The sequence below is a fragment of the Dipodomys spectabilis genome, unplaced genomic scaffold (assembly GCF_019054845.1).
Source record: "Dipodomys spectabilis isolate Male_0828 unplaced genomic scaffold, ASM1905484v1 ptg000236l, whole genome shotgun sequence".
Classification (NCBI taxonomy): domain Eukaryota; kingdom Metazoa; phylum Chordata; class Mammalia; order Rodentia; family Heteromyidae; genus Dipodomys; species Dipodomys spectabilis.
In genome coordinates, this window is record NW_024870913.1 from 510,419 (window position 1) to 538,316 (window position 27,898).

The window sequence follows — 27,898 nt, forward strand, 5'->3', positions numbered from 1 at the left end:
AAATTTGTTCAACCACTTTGGAAAGCAGTATGGAGGTTCCTCAAAAGACTCCACATAGAGTTCCCCTATGACCGTCAATCCCACTTTTGGGCATTTACCCAAATGATCACAAACAAGACTATACTAAAGCTACCATCACAACTATGTTTGTTGCAGCATTATTTGCCATAGCTAAGATATGGAACCAACCCAGATGACCTTCAGTAAATGACTGGACCAAGAAAATGTAGTATATATACACAATGGAATTCTATGCCTCCATCAGAAAGAGTGACATTGCCCCATTTGTTAGGAAATGGAAAGACTTGGAAACAATTATATTAAGTGAAGTAAACCAGGCCCAAAGAAACTTAGGTCCCATGGTTTCCCTAATTTGCAATAACTAGTATATGTCTGAGTCAAGCAGAAAAGATCAGATTTGTTGATGTTAGGGAAATGAACCCTAAGATATGTATTCAAATTTTTTTCTTTCAGTTGATTGTTTCTAACATATTTATAAGATTATTTCTTTCTTGCTTTGTATGTCCCTTCCCATGGTACAACCCCTGCTTTCACTGTATTTGATGTTGGTAATTTGTGGAGGGAAAGGGAAAAAACAAATCTTTGAAATAGGGATTCAGGTGGATCCATTGCAACAATGAGATGTACAAGTCGTTATGTGGAAAAATGAACTTTACAACTTTGGTGGGGGGTAGGAAGGTTGGGTGGGGGAGCTGGGGGCGGGTGGGGGAGGATAGGAAGGGGAAACAAAGGAGGAGGCTACAATGCTTGATAAGAAATGTACTCATGCCGGGCGCTGGTGGCTCACGCCTGTAATCCTAGCTACTCAGGAGGCTGAGATCTGAGGATCGCGGTTCAAAGCCACCCCGGGCAAGAAAGACCCTGAGACTCCTATCTCCAATAAACCACCAGAAAACCGGAAGTGGCGCTGTAGCTCAAGTGGTAGAGCGCTCGCCTTGAGCTGAAGAGCTGAGGGACAGCGCCCAGGCCCAGAGTTCAAGCCCCACGACCGACAAAAAAAAAAAAAAAAAAAAAAGAAATGTACTCATTATCTTGGCATGTAATTGTAACCCCTCTTACAGTATTTTCACAATAAAAAAAAAAGGCCATTTGAAATTTTAGTCTTCTAAATCTTAGTCAGAGAGGCAATACTGCTTGGACACACAGATGGATATGAAAAAGGAATTAGTTTGATTATGTTGAATGTGTTGTTTATAGTTTATTATTTCCATAGGCAGAAGTGAAGATATTTCACAGTTATCATTTAATAGTTAGCCACTATTTTTCTAAATGTATCTTTATTTGTCTTTCTAACATGTACCTCCCATTCAAAATATAACAGTTTCTCTGTTCACATGTACCTTTTTTGAAAACTGAACTGGTGTAATTTCGGGTTTTGGTTTTTTTGTGTTTTGTTTTAAATGTGGACGTAAAATTAAATTGTATTTTGGGGGCTTTGATAATTTCCAGTATAGTTGAGTGAGTTTGGATTTGGGGAATAGAACATAATTGCAAGTGATAAGTTTGGATGAAGTGTGACAGTTTTCTGGGAAGAAATGGAGAAAATCAATCTGGAGTATTTGCAGAGTTCTGTCCAAAAGCCGTGTTTAGGCAAGGTGTTGTGATGTGCAAAACTAATTCATACTTGAATATGATTGTTGACAAGTTGACACATACATGGTTAATAATATTCTTAATCATTAGGCTTAATATGCCAAAACATCTACTTACTATAACATTAAAAATCATTCTGCCAGAATCTTTTCTAGTACACAAAATGATCAGAAAGGGGTGATAATGAACCTATTTACTGTACTTCTAGTCTATACATAACCCACTCATTTCATAACTTTTATATTTAGAAGGGAACATAGTTTTCTAATTAAAATTACTTTGTTAAGAATAATAGTGACAGGCACCAGTAGATCAAGCCTGTAATCCTCTCTCTTCTAAATGAGATCAAAATACAAACTAAGGCTACACCGTAGCCTTATTTTATCCAATAATTAAGAAGCACAGGCAGAAGTGAAGATATGGCACAGTGGAGGAGTGCTAAGATTGAGCATTAAAGGAAGGGGAGAGTCCCCAGACATAGTGTTCAAATGCAGTTTTCTAATTCTCTATCTCTCCCCTTTGTCAATATTTGTGGAACACAAACACACACTCATGCACACACACATACCAAATACACAAACGTGCATGTGCTCTCACACACACATTTATTCTCAACAATTGTGGACTTAAGGAAAGCAGTTTGACCCTTCTTAACATGTCAGTCTCTTCCAATCACATAAGGGCTATTTATTTGTGAGAGAAAACTGTAATTCTTCCTTAAGGAGATTCTTATTTCCTTCAGATGAGACATTACAGTTGAATCAGACAGTGAATTTGGAAATCAAAATCGTTACAGGTAGATCTGCAAATACAGTGAGATGACACAAATGCAGCCAGGTTTTTGTATGTTCATTGGTGCTTGTGTCTATGGCTTTGTGTGTGTTTGTGGAGGGTTGTGTTTATATTTGTGTGTTACTAGGCTAGAACTCAGTACCTAAAGCTTTATCATTTCAGCCCAAACACTTGATTCTCCTGTCTCAGGCTGTGCAGGATCTAGAATTACACTCACATGCTCCTACCAGTGACTGGCCCCTACCAATCTGAAGCAGTTTCTTTGAGTGGCAGAGCCCTTTGCAGAACCAGTGACAAATAGGAGGCAATATGTTTGCATGGTTAGCACTCATTAGGAAACTAGCCCCATTGTGTGGTGCTTGTTATTTCATAGGTAGTATTCATGAATCAGCACACAATTTTAGGAAAAGAAAAGGGTATCATGCATAATTTCTCAAAGAATCCAATTTAAGTAAGTTTTCATTCTTCATCTCTACAAGTGAATGAGATAAAGAAAATGCTGAGAGATAACCTTAACAGCAAAATATTGTAAGGAAAGAATCATATTATTTTTTAGGTCATATTACTGGAATTGCAACTCTATTGGGTTGTGACACTACAAGTACCTTCCCTCCTTGGTGATAATGAAGAGATCTTTATATGCCTGGGGTAGGTATAAGTCAGAAATCATCTCAGAAAGTTCAGATTATACACAACTTGAATTGGCACTTGAATTAATTTTTTAGATAGATTCTCTTTAATTACTTTCACAGACTGGAGTTGAGCAGTATTCCTCTCATCTGCAAACCCTCAGTAGCTATGGTTACAGGCTGCACAACATGATGATTGAGCTCCTTGAGTAATTTGTTTCACATTTAGGATGTCCAACTATCCCGCCCTATACTCAGAGCATGAATGCAGAAAGTCTGTTGGTAAAGGAAAAAGCAATTTTCGTTATTTGTGTTGAAGAGACTGATCAATTGATTTGTTGCCTTAGTGACTGCCAAGATTCTGTATGACTCGGATTTTGAAACTTCCAGGTGTATCAAGCGATCAGTCTCCATTTTAGGATAACTGGATTAGCATCAGAGTGGTAAGGACAGATTCTGACTGCCCTACCCAACTGTTGCTAGGAGACAAAAGGCCTCCTGTGATGTCATAGAACGCTTATGCAGATCTTTATCTATCTGTGTAGGTAGGCCTATTTAAGCTGTTCAGAACTGTGAAGATAGTATGAGTCACTGAGGAAGAAAGAGATTGAGATGGAGGAATTATTTTCAGACATGCCAGATACTTCCCAATATGGTTCCGCAGAATCAGATACTTCCAATCTACCTTCACTGAGTGATCGCTCACTCACTGAGGAGGCTGAATTAAGGTCGAAGATTGAGGAAATTACTTTCCAAGTTTTGTCTCAGACACCGTGGGCCCAAAGACTCCGTTCCACATTTTGTGTCTCGGAAGCAGATGAAGACAATGATTTTGTTTCCCTGACTTTTCCCAGAAAACTTTGGAAAATAGTTGAAAGTGACAAATTCAAGTCTATTTGGTGGAGTGAGGATGGAACTTCTGTTGTGATTAAGGAAGATCTGTTTAAGGAAGAAATTTTGGGAAGAAAGTATCCTTTCAAAATTTTTGAAACTAGAAGTATGAAAAGTCTAATTCGACAACTGAATCTTTATGGGTTTAGTAAAGTTCAGCATCAATTTCAACGATCTGCTTCTCTAGTTGACTTTCTTGCCGAAGAAAAAGAGGCCTCTGTTTTAACCAAGGTAATTACTTAGGCTTTTTTCACTTAAGTACTAACCGATGTCATTTGTACACCTGTTTTGCCTTCCACTACACTAGAGTAAAAAAAAAATTACTTGAAATTCTATGAAAAGAATTTTATCTCTTGACAACCTGCACCTTAAACATCTAGCACTTACAGAAAATTTGCTACCAATTTTGAATCTTACAAGTGAACTTTGAATAAAGCTATTTAAAATGTTCATTTTGCTATAAAGACAGAATGTTTTAACGTTAAGGCAATAATAAGTTTTCACATTTTAAGTACATTTTAAGTAATGAAAGCGTATCTACAAATTTTGACTTCTCTATCAAGAAGATTAGTTTGTAGTCTCTGATTTCTTCCACTAGGTTTGGCACTGTATCTGATTAAAATACCTCCAAATGATTTTCTCCTTTGGTTTTAGTTGCTGTGCTACCATAATCCGAATTTTAAACAAGGATGTCCCCAACTGTTAGCAAGGATGAAAAGAAGAGTCAAGATTAAGAATGTTTCTCCAGCAGCTGCTTCATTGGTTCCACTTCTGAACCACAAGCAGCACCTCGAAGCAGATGGTAATGTAAGTAATCCCAATTCTCATTTAGTTGCTGAAAACAGTGGAGAAAGTTTCCTTTCAACTTCAGGAAATTCACTGCTATCTCCAATAAAGCAGCCTTCTAGCAGGCAAATGATTGAAAATTCAACTTCTCTAGTCAGAAATGACATTTCTTTTACATCATCAGCAGTTCAACCGTCAGAACCAATTAGATCAAATCAACATGAAGTTCTAAATCATGTGGCCACTTTTCATGTGCTGTCAAACAACAGCTACACCCAGGCTAATGGCCACATTGTAAATTATTTTACAACTTCAACTTGTCAATATCGGATCATACCTACCTTCCAAAATAGAAATCCTGGACTAATGATGGAGCCTTCTGTTATCCCAACTCAATATCCTTATGTATTCGCCAATCTTTCTACTGATTCGAACCTGCTACTGCCAGCACACAATCAATGCTTCTTCATTCCCACCATTCCCAATACATCTGCTGCACCGTTTTCAAGCTCAGCTCATCACACATCATCCTTATACGATCATCATCCTAACAGTAATTAATCTACCAACGGAGCACTTGATTTGTCAGGAAAACACATAAAAATGTGTTGGCAAATACTTAAAATTTTCATGCAACCCTCTTACCTACATAATAAAGTGGCATGCTAACTAACATGTTTTCTTTTTTCCTTATTTAAGGGACACCCTTGAGTGGAAAATGTTTTCTTTCAACAGCAGGCTGTGGTACTTCATAACTTTTGAAATATGGTCCCCCACAGACATTTTATAGGAAATCTTTCATTTCCATCCTGAAGTAAGTACATGTCAATGATTTTTATACAGAAGAGGTGATGATAGCAAAGAAAGTGGAAAGCAGGATGTTTGAAATAGCCTAAGATGTGTCACAGGGAGGCCTAAATTAGGAACAGTAAATTGATTTGGTTTTCTCTCAAATCCATTAGTTGAGTGGCTATAGTTTCCTTTTGCTCTATTGGAATTCATTCAGTTTTCGGATTATGGATTCCATGAATCCATCTCTCAAGCTTTGTTTTACCTCATCATACTCATGCATACCTATGCACTTTAAATCAGTATATTTGCCAGTAGTGTTTGTAGAGCATTTGAGAACTCTCCTCTGGATTATTCATTAATTGCTCTGTTGCCTGTTCATCTTGAGTGGGAGTTGAGATTCCTTTATTATCCATTTTTCCTGTGTTTCTAGCTTCTACCCATTTGGGAATGAAAGCAAAACTAATTTGATGCCATCATACTAATTTAAGCCAAGCACCATCCGGGAGCCCTGCAGTTGCACAGAATTTGGAGGATTACAATAAACAATGGGTATTTTCCAATCTATCTCTCCTTTTTTCCTGTGGGGAATGAGAGTATATGCAATTCCACACAGGAGCACAATTTTAAGGCCAGTACCAACCCATATCCCTGTAGTTGCACAGACTTTATAGGCTTCCCATCAAAGATAGGTATGTTTGCTCTCTCTGTGTCTCTCTCTGTGTCTCTCTCTGTGTCTCTGTTTCTGTCTGTCTCTCCTGTTTTGGAAATTAAAATACCTCCAATTCTACACTGGAAAACAATTTTAAAACAAGCAACAGCCCAGAGCCTTGTAGTTACACAGATTTTGGAAGCTCACAATCAATGATAGTTATTTTTTACTCTATCTCTCCTTTTTTGGATATGTAATTAGGAACAATACCACCTCAGAACACACTTTTAAGACAAAATCCAACCCTGGGTCATATATTTGCACCGATTTTAGAGGTTGAAAATTATATACAAGTATTCCTCTATCTCTGCTTTTCTTTGATGGGGGGAGGATTTTGGTATAGGAATTGATATAGGAATGGTAATAATGTAAGTTGTAACCAGTGAACCATCTGTCATGAGGTTTGAATCAATCTGGACCAAAAGGATAACTTGAGGAGCCACTTCGACACATTCAAAATGAGTACAGATATAGTCTAGCTCATCAACAAACAACTAGGGAATCAATGGACTATGAAAATCAAAAAAGAGGCAGAGGACTGGAAATTAAGACATACAATGAAAATTATAAGAAAATAAGATTAGAGGGATTTATGGAGGAAAAGCAAGAAAAGGAAGGTGACTAAGACCTAAATTCAGAGAGAGCAAAAAGAAAAACCTGAAAAGAGAAAAAAATGAAAAGAAGAAAAACTTTAAAAGTTATATAAGCATTTAAAAACCACAGTTAAAGGTACTAAGTTTTAGAAATTGCAAATTTAGTAATTGGTATCTGAATTATGCATACTTACAGTGCAGGAGGAGCCTAATAATCACTGTTGGCTATGTATCTGGGGATGACCAGAGTATCAATTAAGTAGAGAGAAAAATAATGAAAAAATAGAAAAAATATTTAAAAAATTAAATTAGAAAAAAGAATTTTTCGATTTATTTGGGGATCTGTGTCTCCCCTCTGTTCATATCCATTCTTTTGATGGAGCCTCTGGTTTCCTGGTGCTCAGTTTTCCTGAAACTTAGTTGGTTTCTCAATTCAGTTTGAGCAGGCAGAAAGAAGTCCTGCCTTACTTGCATGAGTACTTTGTGATGCTCTTCCAGACTAGTTCAGTGGGAGGGTGAACTGCTGTGTGTGTCACACAAGAGGGTGGTGACTGTTTCTTCTAGCTTGGAGTTGAGGCCTATCAGCAATCAGTAGCTTTTTCCCTGACTGGCTAGCTCCTGAGATATTCACACAGCCCAGCCTGGAGCCACTCTCAGGTTTTATGCTATATCTAGTTTTGAATTCCTTTTGGTCAGACATAGGTCTTGAACTCTGGGCCTGGGCACTGTCCCTCAGCTCTTCAGCTCAAGGCTAGTGATCTAACACTTGAGCAACAGCACCTCTGGCAGATCATTGGAGTTTCACAGACTTTCCTGCCTGAGCTGGCTTTGAACAGTGATCCTCAGATCTCAGCCTTTTTAATAGTGAGGATTACAGGTGTGAGCCACTGGCGTCTGGCTAGTTTTGAATTTTTTACCTACTGAAGCTGGAAAAGCTGTGGTGCTGCAGAGAGGCACGGCCATTTCTGGCTGTGTTTACCTTTTAAAGAAAATTCCCCTACCCTGGGTGGGGTGTGTCTCAACTGGGAAGGGCAACTTTCCTCTGGGTGGAGTTTTGTCCCACTTTTCAGATTCCTTTGCCCTCTTGAAAAAATGGCTCTGCAGTGTCTGCTTCTCTGGCACATGTTATCTGTTAGCGGCTCTGGCCCAGTCTTTGCCAGTATCAAATTTGGCATTATTCTCCGGTGGTGGAAGAGGAACTCCCTTCCAAACAATGTTCTGTGAGAAGGAGGAAAGATGTCTTGTGAGATAGACCTTTCCCTTGTTTGTCGGGCTGTCCTTAATCTGCATCTATCTGTGATCAGCAGTATGAAGATTTTCTGTCCTACTCAGTTCACAATGGTGGTGAATAGAAGCTGCTCACTCACAGTGGACTTGGTCACAGGTTCTGTTTGCTACTATGGTGGCAGGCACAGCCACCACCTCTGCCACCACTGCTATCACCAGTAAAATCATGAATCTATTTCCTTAAAGAAGCTGCCTGAATTTTTCCCCTCTGGCCCAAATCTCTGTACTATGATGACATTTGGTGTGACCCTCCTGCCTTGGATTTTTTTTTAGAACACTGAAACTGGTTTCTTTTTGAGAACTCATCCCCCAGATGCTCCTCCACCAACTTCCTCCCAATCTCTGCTGAAGTATTTTAAATGTAGGAAAAGGAAACTTTGGGGTTATTGACACTCAAAGGTTTATTTAGAGTTCTGCTGTAGAACTCTGTAGCAAATTTCCTCATATACTCGTGCACTCTAAATGAACCACTCAAGGAAAATAATATAAATGTTTTTTTTCCCCAAATGGCAACATGCATAACAGACAATTTTGATAATGTAACTTTCTAAACTGTGAGAAACAAGATTTCTGATGTTTCTTCACATATGACAATAGCTCTTATTTATTTATTTATTTTTGGTCCAGTCGTGGGGCTTGAACTCTGGGCCTGGGCACTGTCCCTCAGCTCTTAAGCTCAAGGCTAGAGCTCTACCACTTGAGTCACAGCGCCACTTCCAGGTTTTTTCTTTATGCTTATGTGGTGCTGAGTAATCGAACCCAGGGACTCAGGCATGCAAGGCAAGCACTCTACGACTGGGCCACCTTTCCAGCCCCTACAATAGCTCTTATTTGAGACAATACTATCAAAATGGATTTGAGAAATAGATAGATAACTAAGGTAGCTAACATACATTCTTTATTGGATAATCCAGAAACAGCAAAAATCCAAGTAAACCTTCATAAATGAATGTTTGGAAGTTGGAAAAGGGGTATGACCTGCTTAGTATCTCCTAAAGTATGTTGGATCAACTAAAGATAAGAAGGATCCTTTCCATAAGAAGGAAGAAAAAAATCCTCACATTTAGTTTTTAATCTAACAATTGTCACATTTTAGACTGTCATTAGTTTTGTAAAACATTATCAAATCTAGAACACTAGATATTTCAAATGGCAGGCATCTCATTCTTTTGTCATTAATAAATCTAATAGAGCTGAAGAAGTAAAGTAGAATATAGTCACTTTGTTCAGAAACATGTTCACACAATCTGGCTCTAATTATCTATTTATCTTTTTTTGGGTCTTAATTCACGTCTTGGAATTATATCCTGGAAAATGTAATAATATTTTGCTGTACTGAATTGTAATTGTATTTCATCTCACGTGAAATGATATAAACATCTTGAGACTTGTTAAAGGAGAAGAGTATTGTCTGAGATTTTATTCAGAAATCTTATTGAAATGTAAAACAAATAAATATGAACTCAATTTTACACAATTATTTAGATTAAAAATATACACAGATGGGCTGGGAAGGTGGCTCAGTGGTTTTCTTCCTTTATGTTTTCTTTTTCAGAAATTTGACCTTTTCATGATAGAAGCCCTTCACATCACTGTTTAATTCCTACAATAAATGGAGCTAATTAGTGAATTAAGTTAATTAACAAAATAAAGTCCTGTTTCAGTCTTGATCTTCTCAAATAGATCTTGGCAAATAGAAAATGACTGATTTTTGTAGGACAATTTTAAACCCATCTCTTTTGCCAGATTTTCAAATAAGCTCAATAACTTAGGGAAGGATTCCATTTGGTTCTTTATAGTTTTACCTCTTCTTTCCCAACTTAGATCCCCTTTATGTTTTTCTTCTTGCCATACTGCTCTTGTTAGGGGCACCATTACTATATTGTTGAAGAGAAGAGAGAGAAGGTATCCTTGTTCCATTCCTGATGTTATCATTTTGAATAGAGTTCTAAAGGTATTTTAGGTATCGCCTCACTCATAGCTAGTAAAAACCTTCACTCATTCTGTGGACTTTCTACGGATCTTGCAAGCTCTGTCTTTACCAGGCAAAAATGCTTCAGTTTGCTGCAACTCTATTTCTTCAGCCTTTCTTTGATTGATGTGTTTGGTTTTTCTCCCGTCGATTGTGGGGCTTGAACTGTGAGCCTGGGCTTTATTACTCAGCTCTTCAGTTCAAGGCTAGCACTCTACCACTTGAGCCACAGCATCCTTTCTGGTTTTCTAGTGATTAAGCGGAGATGTCTTATAGACTTTTCTACTTGGGCTTGCTTTGAACCACAATCCTCAGATCTCAGCCTCCTGAGTAACTAGGATGATAGGTATTGAGCCATTGATGCCCAGTTCGATTTTAATGTTTCAAAATCACCTATAATGTTGGCTGCAGGTTTGTCATTTACAGTCTTCATGATATTTTGGAGTGTTTTGTGGTTGTGTAAGTTTTTGAGAGCCAGCATTATAGGTGATTTTGAAAATAAGTCAACTAATGTAATTTAGAACATCCATCTGAACAAAGACAAGAGCCGCATCATCTCCATAGCCTGAATCTTGTCAAATGCCATCCCTGCACCTACTTAGATGATCATGTGGTTCTTGTCCTTGTTTAGATTGATGTTCTGAATTCCATTAGCTGACTTACAAAGTTTGCATCCCTGGAATGAATCCTGGTTGGACATAGTGTATTTTTGGGGGGTTAGTTGTTGAATTCTGTGGGCCATAATTGTATGGAGAAGTTTGCCATCAATGCTCATCAGATAAATAACCCCACAGTTCTTTCTTTGATGAATCCCTATCTGTTTGGGGATAAGAGTTATGCTCTCCTCATAGAGTTTGGTTGTGATCTTCCCTTTTTGTTTTATTGGAGAAGTATTGCAGTGAGTTTTTGGCTGAGAATCCATAGGGTCCTGGGCTCTTTTTTCAGATGCCTTTTGTTGCCATTTGTAGTTTAATATTTGTTATAGACTTTTTAGTTGCTTAAATCTTTTTGGTTTTGTTTTTTGTATATCAGAATTCTCTAGAAATTCTTGCATTTCCTCCATATTCTCCAATTTGTTAGTATAAGGGATTTGGAAAGTATTCTCCTAAAATGTTCTGAATCTTGTTTGTTTCTGAGATAATGTTCCCATTTGCATCTCTAAATTTACTTACTTGGAGGAGTTCTCTCTCTCTCTCTTTTTTGGTTAGGTCTAAGAAATCTGTCAACTTGGTTATTTTTTACAAATAGCCAAACCTTTGTTTTGTTGGTTCTGTTGATCTCAATCTCATATCACTGGTTCAATTTTCATTATTTGCTTCAGGTTTGGCATGTACCTGAGTTTCAAGGTTCTTTTGTAGGCACTCAGAACTATGAATATTCTTCTGAAAACTGCCATTTCTAACTCCCAGAGGAGTTGTTACTTTGTGTGTTCAATCTTGTTAAATTCCGTTTGAATTTCTATTCTAATCTCTTAAAGGACCCACTGGGTCTCCAGTTAGTAAGATAAATTTTGTGTTGCACTCTAATTTTATTTCCTGTGGTCCCACAGGATACAAGGCCTAATTTCAATCTCATTTAAATTCGCACAGTTTTCCTTTGTGACCTAAATTTTTACCTATTTTGGAGACTGTCCCATGAGATGCTAAGAACAATGTGCACCCGGATGCTGCTTGGTGAAATATTCTATAAATGTCTGTTAAGTCTTGGTCAATGCCATTATGTAGGTTTGAGGTTTCTCTGTTGGCAGTTTGCATGGATGATATATCCAGTCCATAGCAATATGCTTGAATATATGTCTGTTTGTAGGTTAAGCAGTCCTTGTCATTTTAACTTATTTGTTGGTGTCAGTACCTACTATGTTGTGCAGTGACAATAAATTCCCCATACTGCTTTGGATAAAGTACAATTTCTTACAGAAGTTGGAAGTAGGGGTTTAGGAGAAAAATAAAATTGTATATTCTTGTGGATCATGCATTTGGTCTTAGCTACTGGGGAGGCTGAGATCAGAGGACCGTGGTTCTTGGACCATAAAGTCTGAGGTAATGTATAACCCTAACCCTAACCTTAATCCCATAATATGGTGTCAACTTTCCATCCAGTGCCATACACTGGTGACACATTTGGGACTCTATTTTGTGTATAGTAATAATCTGAATTTAACATGCAAGATGTTATGGAATAACTTGTCTTGTCTTTGAGCAAATTGAAACCTTTTTGGGGCTACCATTTTGTATAATAGAATATTTGTCTCCACAGTATTGGTTACTTACTCTCTTGTAGAACTATTGCTCTGCAAATTGCCTTCAGGATATTTAAGTGCATGGGTAAATTCTATAATACATCAAGTACCACTGTATGTCTACTAATTACTATAGCCATACTGCATAAAAGGAAATATCCTATTCATGGGCAAAAGGAATTGAAGAAGAAAGAGTCAATTCACTTCAACCATACAAAATAAATATGTATTTCAGATACATTATCAGAGTTTCTTGACTCCCAGCACACAAACACTAAGTAAATTGCAATAACGACAAATACATCTGGGTTTATTTGTAGACTCAACTACAAATGAGGGACAATAATCCATGTCCTTAAATTTGTAAAATAAGTTATATACACTCTAGTAAAATGGGTAAGGATGACTTGGGTGCTGGATACCAGAAATCATTTATCTGCTCACGTGTCACCACGTTTTTAGTATATTTAATTAGACTTAAGGAAATATGAAATACGATTGAATCCTGTGGATTTCCCAAGGAGTGGCCGCTGCAAAGGAATAGGAAAAATACATTATTTATATCCCATTATTAATAAAAGAATCAAACATATTTGTGTCAGAGAACAAAGTGCGTTCAGATTCATGGAAGATGGCAGCTCTCTCACAGGTAGCCCACTATGTGTCTCTCACCAAAAGAAGATCTAGGGGCACAGCCACACTTCACCTCAAGAGATACACTCCAATCAAACTCTAAATACCTAAAGACTTTTTCTACTACAAGAGGACTGTCTTAGCAACTAAATTAGGTAAGGGAAAAGAGAGAGTGAATGGGACCCCTGTGGAACAGCTGCACCAAGTGGCTCCGCACCGTGCCATTCCAGGATTTTCTGCAGACTTTAAGCAGAGATGCACCCCAAAACTAAAGAAAGAGGTCAACATTATACCTGCAGAAAGTTAGGAGGGAATCTGGTAAAGACCTCCCAGCTGGTGGAGCCCTCCACCCCAATCCTCCCCCCCAGGGTGGCTATGAGGAAGGAGAAAACTCAGCAATATAGCTATTACAATCACCAGAAATTGGCACCACCAGGTAAGCCCCCAAAGTCAGCCCGTTACTCAAGCACTGGAGGGATCCCCACGGGCCCCTGCCTACCTTGCACAAGGCCCCCAGGAAACCATAGCACAGCCAATCCACCACTATGCTATGGGGCAACTTCCCTGCCAACTGGGCACTGTGCTTGAACCTGCTCCTTCCCTGCTGCCACCCCAGGCTCTCGCAGCCACTGCACCACCAAGTTGCTGCAGGCTTCGCTGCTGCCACACCTAGTAGCTGCAGTCTGCTACTCACAAGGCTGCCCACTTCCACATGCCACCTCCCACTGCCTCTGCTACAGACCATCACGACCATCCACAGTCCACACCAGCCTGCTATACCAACCTTCACTCGGTCCTCCAAGTGCCAGGATTCCCCTGGCTACCACAGAGGAGACCCTTCAGCATCAGCAGAGCCACCCCCTCACTTGGGCTTGCCAACACCCAGACTCTCTGACTGATAACCTGCCAATTCCACCTTTCCACCATAGCATAGGAACTGTGGTCCAGTGCAGCACTAGCTATAGCCCTTTTAAGTAATCCAACTAGGTCCATCCCCTGGAGGTAGCAATTCTCTACAGGATCCCATAGCCCTCTGACCCAAGCCCCCTTCAAATAGGGAGGGATCACACCAGAACAGAACACAGACATAAGTTCTGTTTCTAAGGCTCCTGTGGCTACCTGGGAAAGCCTGGGAACCCCACTCTAGGCCTATGATAGTAGTCTACAAACCTGAAACCAAAAAAACTCCCTGCTACCAGGCCTGATAGTGGGACTGTAGATAGCAGGCACCCTTCCCCATCAAAAGGCCATCTGCTCCCAACCAAGCCACAAGGAAAGTGGACTACAGCAAGGCATACAAGATTCTATCTACAAGGAATCGTCTCTGAGAACTACGGGGAGACTAAAACTCTCCCAAAGAACCCAAAAAACTGACTCTTTAATTTTTTGTTTTTTTTTGTTTTGTTTTTATGTCTGATCATTTCTTGTTTGTTTTTATTTCTGTTATTTATGTGTATTGTGATTTAGAATTTGCTATTCCACTATTTTTCATTATTATTTTTTTCTTCCTAATTTGCAAGTTTTTTTCCTTTCTCACTCTCTCCTCTCTGCACATTATACTACTACTCCATCAGAGCTACCCTGTCAAGTTCTATACACAAAGTAACACCTCCTTCTATGGGTGTAAACAATAATTACAGGAGTTAGATTAAGTGACTTTCCAATAATAGCTGAATAATCATTTTCTAATCTCAGCAAGTCTCCCAAATACACATATGCAACTTATTTTTCTTATCTTCACCTAGATCTCTAAGCTACTCCCTACATAACCTTTCTTCAAATTCTTTTCCACTTCTTACACTTGGTAACAAGGTCTTTATTCTCCTACTACTACATTTACCCCCTCCCCTAAGCTGTGCTTACACATCTACTATCATTATACCCAAGTTTTCTTCTGAACTTAAATTTATATCTTTCCAATCCTAATCCTTCATTTCTCCATCTGCTCCAGCACATTGATCAGTTTCTATCTGACGCCACTTTCATTTGGCTCTATATTTGACTACAAAATTGGTTCCATTTGACTATTTTGAGTACAAGGGGCCCATATTATTAACTCTAAGGAGCAGGATACTTAACAGCCAAACCCAGATTAGCTCAAAAGTTACAGCTATACATAATCTGGTCCCTGAAGCAACTATATCCTCTCCAAGCAAAGAAAAAGAGAGCTAAATTGGAAAACACCTACCCATAACTATGAAACCCTAAGATCTATACATCTACATGACACCAGGTTGGCTCCAGTCCTAAAAGACTGTCATACTCTCATACCAGTGTGGTTCTTGTCTTCAAATGGGTAGAACTAACCACAGAAACAAAAGAAACATGGCCAATCAACAAACTCCAACACCATCTCCACATAAACAAGCTACAGAGTAGTCCCAGAATTACCTAGATGATAATGCTCAAGATAGATTAAAAGCATGGCTGGCAAACCAACTGAATGAAAAATTGGACACCTTTCATAGGGAGACATGTCAGAGAACATGATGAGACCAACCAGAAGATGACTTCATGGCCTCCACAAATAAAAATATAAAGGAACTCCAGCAGATGGAGAAAGAATCTAATAAAAGATAGGAACTCAGAATAAGGAGTGGAAAGCAGATTCTGATAACTAACTCCAGGAGGTAAGGCAATCTATTCAAGACTTTAAAAAATACCTTAATACAGAACTGGCTACCATTAAGAAAGACAAGCATAGAGCTGGGTGCCACTGGTTCACGCCTGTAATCCTAGCTACTCAGGAGGCTGAGATCTGAGGATCACGGTTCAAAGCCAGCCTGGGCAGCAAAGTCCATGAGACTCTTACCTCCGATAAACCGCTAGAAAACCAGAAGTAGTGCTGTGGCTCAAGCGGTAGAGTGCTCACCTTGAGCTGAAGAGCACAGGGACAGCACCCAAGCCCAGAAGCCCCACGACCGACCAAAAAGAAAAAAGACTAGCATAAAGGAAAGGTGATAAACACCAAAGTAAAAAAGCCTTGAAAGTAGACTGGAGGAGGCCAAAAAAAGAATACTGGAGGCTGAAGACAGTTTAGACTCCATAGAGAAATAGCACACAAATAGCCATAACAAAACTAAGAAGCATGACAAATCACTGCAAGAAATACAAAATGCTTTAAGAAAGCCTAATTTGAGAATAATAGGTATACAAGAGGGCCTGGAGAGGGAAGCCAATGGATTAGGAAATATATTCAGCAGAATCTTAGCAGAGAACTTCCAAAATATACAAAAGGACAGGCCCATCCAGATACAAGAAGCTAGAGCCCCAAATAGACCAGATCAGAACAGGTCATCCCACCACTACATTCTAGTCCACACCATATCAATGGCCACTAATGAAAGAATTCTTAAAGCTGCCAGAGACAAGGGAAAAATCACATATAAGGGTAACCCAATCAGAATCACCTCAGACTTCTCAGCAGACACCATAAAAGCAATGGTGCCCTGGAAAGAGGTATACCAAGAATAATCTACCCAGCTAAATTCTCATTAATAGAAGAAGGACAAATAAAACCTTCCACAGCAAGGTAAATCTGGAGCAATATTCACTACTAAATCAGCTGTTCAAAAAATCCTCAAAGACGTTCTACATATAGAAAATTAACAAGAACACAATATAGACAATGAAACAGTCCACAAACAGAGAAATCCATAATCACAATAACAGCCAAGGCACAGTTTCCTCTCCCCCAAAAATGGATAAAAAGGTCAGGACAAACACCTCTCCTTCCTAACCGTCAATATTAATGGAATTAATTCTCCAATTGAGCGACATATATTGTCCAGTTGGATCAAAAAGCAAAATCCTTCTATCTGCTTTCTTTAAGAGACACACCTTGCCCACAAAAATAAACATGTAAAGGCTGGAATAAAATCTATCAACCAAATGGCCCCCATAAACAGATGGGAGTTGCAATCCTAATATCAGATAAAATAGACTTCAAATTAAAGTCAATGAGAACTGATAAAGACGGTCACTGCATACTAATTATGGATCTCGCCTTGAGGAGTATATTATGATTCTAAATATCTACTCACCAAATAATGGAGCACCCAATTTATCCAAGAAACACTACTTTCCCTCAGATCTCACATAGATCCAAAGATATTGTTAGGGACTTTAGCACACCACTATTCCCACTAGATAGATCAACCTGGCAAAAATTCAACACAGAAACATAAGATCTTAAAATCTGCATGGATCAACTAGACTTAATAAACATCTACCGAATATTTCAGCAGCATCAGATTACACCTTCTTCTCAGCAGCACATGGAACATTCTCCAAACTAGACCAGCTTTCAGGCCACAAATCGAATCTGTCCAAATTCAGAAACATTGAAATTATGCCCTGCTTTCTTTCAGACCACAAGGGAATAAAATAAGAAATCAACACCAAAAGCCACCAAGGTAATACTGTAACACATGGAGGCTGAACAACACACTGTTGAATCACCAATGGGTCATGGAAGAGATTACAAAGGAAATTCAAATATTCATGCTATTTAAGAAAAATGAACACACAAACTATCAGCTCCTCTGGGACACAGCAAAGATAGTATTCAGAGGCAAGTTTATAGCTCTAAGTTCCTACATCAACAAATTGGAAAGATCTGAAACTAACAATTTAATGAGGCATCTGAAGCTCCTTGAAAAAGAACAAGCTAAACCCCAATCCAGTAGAGGGAAACAATTAAAATCAAATCCAAATTAAATGAATTAGAATCCAAAAAAACTATAGCAAGGATTAACAAAACGAAGAGTCAGTTCATCGAAAAAATAAACAAAATTGACAGACTTTTAGCAAATCTTATGAGGAAAAAATTGGGAACACACCCAAATAAATAAACTCAGAGAAGAGAATGGAAAATCATTACAGAAACAGCCAAGATTCAGAATATGATAAGGGGATACTTCGCAAACCTTTATGCTAATAAGTTTGAGAATCTGAAGGATATGAAGAAATTTCTAGCAAATATCTTCATGTCGAAACTAAACCAACTTAGACCCATATCAAGCATCAAAATAAAAACAGAAATAAAAACCTTCCACCCAAGGAAACCCCAGGACCGGTTGGATTTACAGCAGAATTCTACAACGCCTCAAAGCAGAACTCACACCAATACTCCTCCATCTCTTTAATGATATTGAAAGCAAAAAATCACTATCACACTCTTTTTATGAGGCCAGCATAACTTTCATCCCCAAACCAGGCAGGGACTCATCAAAGAAAGAGAACTATAGACCCATTTCTTTGATGAACATTGATGCAAACTTCTCAACAAAATCTTGGCCAATCTACTTCAACAACACATCAAAAAAAAATCATACACCACAATCAAACAGGATTTATTTCAGGGATGCAAAGCTGGTTCAATATACGAAATCAATTACTATAATTCATCACATCAACAAGACCAAGGGTAAGAAACACATGGTTATCTCAACAGATGCAGAAAAAACATTTGACAAGTTCCAACACCCCTTTATGATGAAGGCTCTGGAAAAACTAAGAAGCCATTAAAAATCCTCAATACAAAAAAGTTTATATATGACTAACCTACAACCAGCATTATACTTAATGGCAGAAAGTTAAAGCCATTTCCTCTAAATTCAGGAATGAGACAAGGATGTGCGCTCTCTCCACTCCTCTTCAACCTAGTATTAGAATGCCTAGCTACAGCAATAAGACAAGATGCAGACATAAAGGGGATCCAAATAGGGAAAGATGAAGTAAAACTGTCCCTCTTTGCAGATGACATGATCTTGTATTTAAAGAACTCCATGGAAGCCGGACGTGGGTAGCTCACGCCTGTAATCCTAGCTACTCAGAAGGCTGAAATCTGAGGATTGGGATTCAAAGCAAGCCCAGGAAGAAAAGTCTATGAGAAGTGGTGCTGTGGTTCAAACAGTGAAGCCCTCACCTTGAGCTGAAGATCACAGGGCCAGTGCCCAAGCCCAGAGTTCAAGCTCTCAACTGACAAAAAAAAGAACCCCACAGACTCCACTCCCAAGTTACTTGAGTTCATCAGAAACTTTGGCAAAGTAGCAGGGTATAAAATTAACCCTCAGAAATCAATAGCTTTTCTGTATGACAACAATGAGAAGAGTGTGGCTGCAATTAGGAAAGCAACCCCTTTTGTAATAGCCCCACAAAAAATAAAATACTTAGGAATTAAATTAACCAAAGAAGTGATCAACCTCTATGATAAAAACTTTAAAAACCTGAAAAAGATATTTAAAGCAGAACTAAGCAAGTGGGAAAACCTCCCATGCACCTGAATTGTAAGGATTAACATCATGAAAATGGCAATACTGCCAAAGGCTATCTACAAATTCAATGTGATATATATCAATATCCCAATCTAATTCTTCAATGAAATAGAAGAAGCAATCCAAAAATTCATATGGAATAAAAGACCATGAAAAGCAAAAAAAAAAATCCTTAATAGAAAGAACAAGGTTGGAGAAATATCAATTCCAAATTTCAAACTCTGCTACAAAGCCATGATAATCAAAACAGCTTGACAGAATAGACCTGAGGACCAATGGGATAGGACTGAAGACATAGAAATGAACTCACAGATCTATACCTACATAATCTTTGACAAGGGAACTAAAGAATTAGAATGGAAGAAAGACAGCCTTTTCAGTAAACGGTGCTGGCAAAATTGGTTAAACACTGGTACAAAACCAAAGCTAGATCCTTATATATCACCCTGAACTAGAATCAACTCCAAATGATCAAAGATCTTGAAATAAAAGTAGATTCCACGAAAACATTACAGGAGGGAATAGAAGAAACAATGGGGCTCCTTGGCACAGGCTGAAATTTTCTTAATAGAGACACAGAAGCACAACAAATCAAAGAAAGGTTGAACAAATGTGATTGCATGAAACTGGAAAGCTTCTACAAGGCAAAGGACATAGCTAGCAAGATCCATAGAAATCCCACAGACTGGGAGAAGATCATCACTAACCATGCAACAGACAAGGGTCTCATATCTAAAATATACTTGAAACTCAAAAAATTAAATTTCCCAACAACAAATCCTCAAAGAAACAACCGCTTGATAAATAAGTGGGCTAAAGACTTAAAAAAAAAAATTCTCTGAAGAGGAAATAAAAATGGCCAGTAGATACATGAAGAAATGCTCAACTTCTCTAGCCATAAAAGAAATGCAAATAAAAGACAACATTGAGATTCCTCCTAACCCCAGTTAGAATGGCTATAACCAAGAAATCTAGCAATAACAGATGCTGGAGGGGATTTGTGGCCAAAAGGGAACTCTATGCATTGTTGGTGGGAGTGTAAACTTGTTTAACCACTTTGGAAAGCAGTATGGAGGTTCCTCAAAAGACTCCACATAGAGCTCCCTTATGACCCAGCAATCCCACTTTTGGGCATTTAACTGAATGGTCACAAAGAAGACCACACTAAAGCTACCAGAACAACTATGTTTATCGCAGCAATATTTACCATAGCTAAGATATAGAACCAACCCCTATGCCCCTCAGTAGATGAATGGATCAAGAAAATGTGATATATATATATGATGGAATTCTAAACTTCCATCAGCAAGAATGGCATTGCCTCATTTGTAAGGAAATGGAAAGACTTGGAAAAATTATATTAAGTGAAGTAAGCCAGGCCAAAAGAAACATAGGTCCCATGGTTTCCCTGTTAGCAATAACTAGTGTATGTCTAGGACAAGCTGAGAAGGTCAAAAAGCTATGTACATATGACTACATGATATAATGTTAAGCAAAATATACCCCAAGACAGGGATAAAAGTGGTTTTTACTTTCTTGCTAGTATTTTAATGTAATTATAATGCACTGTGTGCTTCTTTTATTTTATTTTTTTGTATGTTCTTCCCCCATGGTATAACCTCTGTTAGATTTGATGCCAGTGTCCTGCATCTTTTATATACATTTTTGTAATTTGGGGAGGGGAAGGGATATTGTGGAATGCTTAAATGAGGATGCAGGCTGACTCATTGTGATGACAGATGTACAGGACACTATGTTGAAAATGAACTTCACAATGTCAGGGCTGGGGGTTGGGGCAGTAGTTCGGGAGGCGCGGAGTGAAGTGATGGCAGAGGGAAAACAAAGGAGAAGGTAACAATGCTCGCTATGAAATATACTCATTACTCTACTCATGTAACTGTAACCCCTTGTACAACATTTTTACAATACAGATATAAACAAATAAAATAAAAAAATAAGTATTTTTCTGTGCTACTGCTAATTACACCCAAGTTTTCAATTATAACACATTGCCAAGTATCCACAAATAAATGATGTTCCCTGCAACTTGCATATCTATGGAAAAGTGACATCTGTGTGGATACTATATGAAGGCTTATCTTTTGATATCATCTGTCTCAACAGATGCAAATTGAGTTGAACATGTGAAATCTTATTCTTGACTATCCACTACATCAATCATTTAGGTACACTTGTTTAAAGCTTAATTATTAAGGTCACCTCTTCTATCTCAAAATTGCATTGGAAGCCTTGCTGAATTATGTCTTACATAACCACTGGAGAGTTACCATGAATCACAGACAGAATCAGGAAAAATTTCATGTTGACTATACAAAATACAACTCAACGGAGGGGGGAGGGGAATGAGAAAGGGAAACCAAGGAGGAGGCAACAATGCTTGATAAAAAATGTACTCATTACTTTGTTCATGTAATTGTAACCCCTCTGTAGGGTGTTTTCACAATAATAAAAAAAAAATACAACCCAATACCCAGCTTGGATATTTTGTCTTGACGATTTTAAATCCATTTGTTATTTGTACTCTCTTTTCAGTAATTAAAAAGAGATAAATTACACAGCAATATGAATTTTTATATGAGAATAATCCAAAAGTAACACACAGTCATAAAATAATGATGCAAGTTATATTACAAATGAAATATAAAACATGAAGGGATGTAAGAGAGCAATCACCAGGGAAAATTATAAGAATTAGGTCCCCCCCACAAAAGAATTAGGTCTTGCAATACCATGGCCATATGCTCAAGCAAATCTGCAGGTTTCCATCCAGAAGTACAAAAAACCCATGTTTCAGGGAAATGACAAACATAATTTCTAGTGGCGGTAGTGAATTGCATAGAACAGTATCTGACAAATGATATATTTTTAAAAAAATATAACAATCCCATCTTTTATTGTGAACACTGAAAGGCTCGAGGTAAAAGATTAGCAGTAACTAATGATGGTACAACCTTTTTCTCAAAGGTTAATCACTTTGAGAACTCTAAGCAAAAAAACATGTCAAAGCTGAACATGCTAGAACACCTACATTTTATGCTAATTTCATAACAGGAAGACTTTAACTCAGATACTAACCAGATAAACCATCAATCATAGCAAGGTGCCATGTTGTTACCCATATTTTGTTTCTCCCAGTTCAAATAATTTACAGCATTCATGCTGTAAAGACATTTTCTTGGAGAAGAATCAAAGTTATTTATAAGGCCATTCCTCCGTGGTCGAACCAAATATCCCATAAGCATACAGCACAGAGGATTACACATGGAATTGGACAAATATGTGGATGACTTAAGCATACACACTTAAACATATCTGATCACTCAAATCAATGAAGCAGTATGAAGATTTAGCCAATATTCAGGGACAAAACAAAAAACACTACCTTTGCCTCCCCAATTTTCACAGGTTTTTTTTTTTAATCGTAATCTCTATTGTATTATTCTTCCTCCACTCCATAGTAATTATGAGTGACCAAATGGGGCATTAATTACACAAGGGTATCCCATTTGAATTAACATGGGTTCAGGTTCGCTGCTCTGACAAACATTTAAATTTGGGAAATACACTAATGCACCACACTGGGGTTTTCTCTATGTCAATTTTAAAGGTGAAAATGTACAATAGTACATAATCTGAGAATGAAGCCTACCAAAAATTATTTGGTTGGTGGATGGTTGGAAAAATTTCATGAGCAAATTTATGTTTAGCTGAAAACACAGCTGACTGGTGAAACTAAGTCCACCAAAGAAGTGACAGTATTGTTTGGCCAGATGTACCATTATGCATGTCCCTCATGGTAGCATATGTGAGTAAAGTTAATTTTCACTGCATTACATTTAGATTTGTCTCAGTAATATCTTATCTAAAAGTGAACTATCTCTGTGTACTTACATGCTTAAAAGTTTCCGCTACTCATTGTTTCCTCCTGTGCTGCAAAATAATGCAGATGTTATTAAATGACAGAGTAGTGTCACTACTTTCGCAGAAATGCAATAATATTTTGAAAGCTATTTCTGAATTAATTTGCAGTCTTCTAATGTGTTCTGAGAGCCAGTGATGTATTTCTACATGACAATATTGCGTTTGAAACTAAATGACTTGATTTGGAAATACAAATGACTTGAAGACATATGTGATTGTTTTTAAATTAGTATTCTTTTTTATGAGTATATGGGAAGTTGTTTGTGTGTGCTGGACTTTAACATTGAACTCAAAGTCTAGTTTCTCATCAAGAAAAATGCTAAGCCACTCAAACTCTCGCTATAGTTTTTGGATTTTGGTGCTTCATTTCAGATATAGGCCTGAGAAATTTACTTGCCAGGGATGGCCTTGAACCATGATCCTCAGATCATCTAGCATAGCTACAATTACAAGCGTGATCTACTGGTGCCAGGGTGAGAGTAGTTTGTACCACAATAAAATCACGTCATAGTATCCTACTGGTATCAGTTGTTAGTAGGTAGATATAAAAACCACCTACTCTAAAGCCTAGACACATCCTATTTTACAGACATCTTCCTGATGTCTTTGAAATTGGTATTTGTATCCATGTTCCTCTTGTCTCTCTGTTACTATATTTCTTTCATGAGTAGGAAAGTATTTAAGGAGGTATCAGGGAGAAAGTTTAAATCCACACTAGTCTTTCTCACATTGTATTCTCAAGATCATCCAAAAACACTAGTGCTCACAACTTAATTCACAGTGAAGATTGTGGTATTTTTGACTCTGATGAGAAAACAAGAATGATTTCACCCAATTTTACTTACTGTTTTTTCCAGGGTAGAACATGTGTTGGGCTCTTGGTGCAATTTTGACTTGAGACCAATTTACTCTTAAGTTCCAGGATCTTTTTGCTTCCAGGGCTGAAGAGAGAATAAATGCATGTCCATATGTCAGATGTCTAGAATGCATTGCCAGTCTTCTAAGAAGAGGTGGGCTAATTTGGGCAATCTACACAACTTCATGAATCTAAAGTGAATGAAATATTCCCTGCAAGCTCAGTATATGATGCTATTCATTTACAGTATTTCTAACGTTGTGGTGGTTAGCAATTATATGTGTTTTCACACTCTATAAAACTGTTCACACCACAAATGATACTTTCCAACAATACAAGGACAAGTTCATTCTACTATTAAGATTTTCTATAAAGATATTCAAGATCTGATCTGATAAGTTACTGGTATAAGAATGTTGAATGATTAAAGATACAACTTTTGAATGTTCTATCTCTGTCTTAATTACTACACTTGGAAGCCTTCAGGAACATTAAATGTAAAGAACAATATGTGCTGCTAGTGAAAATCAGCTCTAGAACACATTTAGTCACTAATTACCCTGAAATCATAATTTCTTTTCATATTCATCATCAAATGTGATTATTTAATTCTTCTAAAAAAACTTGTCATTTAGATAGAACTCCCAACAAATTAGATGATGGAAGGTCATATTACTTCTCTTCACAAATTTATATTGGGAGTACTTTCTCAGTTATTTTAATACTCGGGTAATGAGTATATATGGCCACAGAACAATTTTCTTTTCTTATAATTTTTTTCAATCTCTGTTCTCAGTTTAAATATTTATATGTCAAGTGTGATCTGAGAAAGTAGAAAGAAACTACAAAATAATAATTTAGTTGATACAAAGAGGATTATCCAGTTCTTTCCAAAATTGAAATGGGCCAAAAAATATGAGAAAAATATTGGGCCCTAGAGTCACAGTGTCTGTAAATACTCAGTAACTTTCCTTGTTGATAGGAATCGTTAGGAGTATGGAGAACAAAATGTTTTTTCAACCCTACCATATTAGTTTACTTTCATTTCTGTCTGAGAAAATTATATCAGATGATAAAAGCATTTCCCTTACCTGTTGTGGCTACAGGATTTGATTTTGCCCCACACAAAAGGTGGACTAGGGTGATCCAATGATTCTGCCACAGGAAGAAACACATAATTGGTGATATTATTGGTTAAAAAAGTGTCAAGTACCTTTAATGACTGACATAGAAAAATATTTAATTTCATAATATATATAAAAATAATTTAATACATAAAGGAGACAATTAAATCATGCTGTTTTTTACATGGTTTTGTACACCACAGTGAGGAATGCCTAGCTTCCTGTATGAGGATGAGTAGAATTTACTGAATATTTGGGGAAACTTCTTGTGTCAATTTTAAAGAAAATATATTATAAGCAATAACTAAGTAAATTGCAATTTAGCCATGGTAGAAACCTAAAAATTCAGGAGTTCTTTACCTTTATCCCAGTCTTCCTCACAGGGAGGGCATTGCCATGTATTTTCAGACCTCCTTTCTTGTGCACGGTCTGAAGCGAAGTTGACTACAAGATAACAGGTATGTGACAAGATATTCTGTATCACTAACATTTTATTTATGTGTGTCTACTGATTATTTGACTGAATGTTGTCAAACTCTGCTTGGCTTCACTTCCAAATAACTAAGGGACATAAATATAATCACGGAGGCTGTGCACCGGTGGCTCACACCTGTAATCCTAGTTACTCAGGAGGCTGAGATCTGATCATCGTGGTTCAAAGCCAGCCTGGGCAGGAAAATCTATGAGACTTATCTCCAATACACTAACAGAAAACAGGAATTGTCACTGTGGCTCAAGTGGTAGTGTTATCCTTGAACCGAATAGCTGAGGGACAGGGCCAGGCCCTGAGTTCAGGTCCCATGACCAACAAAACAAAAACAAAAAAATAAAATAAATAAAAAGTTAATTACGGAGAATCAGCTTTTATGCTACCAAAATAATTATTGTGGAGATAGGAAAGAGAACTATGGGACAAAAGTTGTATACCACACCTGTGGTGATTCCTTAAAGGAAAAGGAAGCTTGCTCTGCTGAAGTGAAAGCACCGAGGCTGACACATGACAGTTGTTTGAAAAAACAACCTTGTGAGTGAATATAGTGCCCCCTCTTTTTTTAGTGAGATGGAGATGTCTTAGATGTCAGTCTTACCTGCAAAATCCTCAATGCAAGTTTTGTCAACACAGTTTGCTATGTGCTTACGGAACTCATCACGAGGAACTAAGTGGCGAGCATTGAAGGGGCACGTGGCCAATTTGGCTGCAATGTCAGGATGATTCTGCACAGCAAATACACAAATATAATAAATGGTTTGAATGGTTTAAATGACAAATTCGGCAATCTACTTACATGCAAGAATATATCCATGTTTTATTCAAACTAGAAGACTGATATGGCAGGTAAATACGTAGGAGACTATGATGAAAGGAATATTTGAAAATGTTCCCAGTGTGATGTGTGATCCCGTAAGATTAGGCAAAAGTAGGAAGAAGTATATTTTCTGGCCCAGAATTCTAGCTCTGAGAGCAGCAACCAAAATTTTGAGAGAAGGCAATCTATCACCCAAAACTGGGTCAAAATTGAAGCAATGAACATCAACATAGAAATTACCACCTCACATATAGGGGTGGATATACAGTAAATATCTCCATTTTTATTAATTTTGATCACTAACTGAAATAGCAAAAAATCATGTTGAATAAACTGTAACAAGATAATGCCTTACAGTTCTGTACAGTTTCAACCAGATATTTAAAATTATTATTACTTTTGGATTTTGCAACTTGTCAGTAGTAACAGTGGAAACCTTGTGTGATTATTATCAACTATAGGACACATAGTTTCAATGCATTTGTGAACAACCGAAAAATGTATCATAGAGCTCTACAAATAAAAAAGATGGACCACCATTCTAGGAGTGTCCATTTCCCCATAACTGAGAATACAGAACCAAAAATCAACCCTCCTCTTTCTTCCCATGTAATAACTTCTGCACAGTTAACTCAGATATATTTCCTACAATTGTACATATTCTGTTCACAAAATTCATTCAACCAAGGACTGAAGAATTTTGACAGGCACAGAATTTAATGCTAAATATTACCTTTCTGCATTTCACCAGATGGTAGGGGAACCGGCGGGCCATCACCTTGTGGCCTTTATCATAGGGGCATGGTAGTAGCCTCTCAGGATCCGCAGATTCATCTCAAAGAGAAAAATGTATACTGAAATTTTAAAGGCACTTGAAAATTATAAACCCGCCCCCTGCATTAGACAAAGCCACCTGAAGGAAGTTAAGATTCAAAAATGTTACTAAAGAATATTATTGTAGAAATTAGAATGACACTACCTGAACCTTGAGTGATAATGTCAATCTGAGTTGGGTTAATATGAGTTGTACATTTGGGAAAATTTGCACTAAACCCAATACTTAATACAATGTCCCAATTGGAAGTATTGCCTGCTGAGACTAAACATGAGATTGTAGGCCCATGAATAATATGCTTTTTGCAGCATAATAAATATTTATTATGATTCAAAATTAGAACATGCAGAATGTCTAAAATTTAGGACATCATCAGGTTAAATCAAATCAAACACCAATGTGAGTTCCAAAGACACCCTGTAAATAAACAGTTCACAGGATTTTAAGAAGAAAGAGAAAACATATACCAACTATGTCTTCCATTCTGACAGGGAGGTAAGTGACAACAAGTCCTGCAGGGAGATGGGGAGGAAAATATGTTCGGTGAATTAATATTTTGATATTTTCAAATCAATCCTCTGAAATATTCTTACTTCCAATAATAATAATAATAATAACA

At 37.5% G+C, this 27,898-nt stretch overlaps 2 protein-coding genes across 2 annotated transcripts; one reads left to right on the top strand and one right to left on the bottom strand.

The window, feature by feature from the left end:
* The first annotated feature begins 3,647 nt into the window (after positions 1-3,647).
* On the top strand, positions 3,648-5,273 carry LOC122124493 (heat shock transcription factor, Y-linked-like). Its single transcript, XM_042699204.1, has 2 exons — positions 3,648-4,157; positions 4,581-5,273. The coding sequence occupies exons 1-2, from the start codon at positions 3,648-3,650 to the stop codon at positions 5,271-5,273; spliced, it is 1,203 nt and encodes a 400-aa protein (XP_042555138.1).
* Positions 5,274-16,242: 10,969 nt separating this feature from the next.
* LOC122124494 (gametocyte-specific factor 1-like) lies at positions 16,243-27,278 on the bottom strand (the record flags this gene model as incomplete). The annotated part of the gene is made up of 4 exons (XM_042699205.1): positions 16,243-16,295; positions 25,498-25,581; positions 26,226-26,352; positions 27,178-27,278. Coding segments are annotated over 4 exons (365 nt in total), but the record flags the coding sequence as incomplete, so codon positions are not given.
* Positions 27,279-27,898: the final 620 nt, after the last annotated feature.

What these genes read in the sequence shown, in the direction of transcription:
- LOC122124493 (XM_042699204.1), top strand. Translation starts at nt 3,648, where the DNA reads ATGGAGGAATTATTTTCAGACATGCCAGATACTTCCCAATATGGTTCC. An exon ending in AGGCCTCTGTTTTAACCAAG is followed by an intron (nt 4,158 to 4,580) that starts GTAATTACTTAG and finishes CTTTGGTTTTAG; the next exon opens with TTGCTGTGCTACCATAATCC.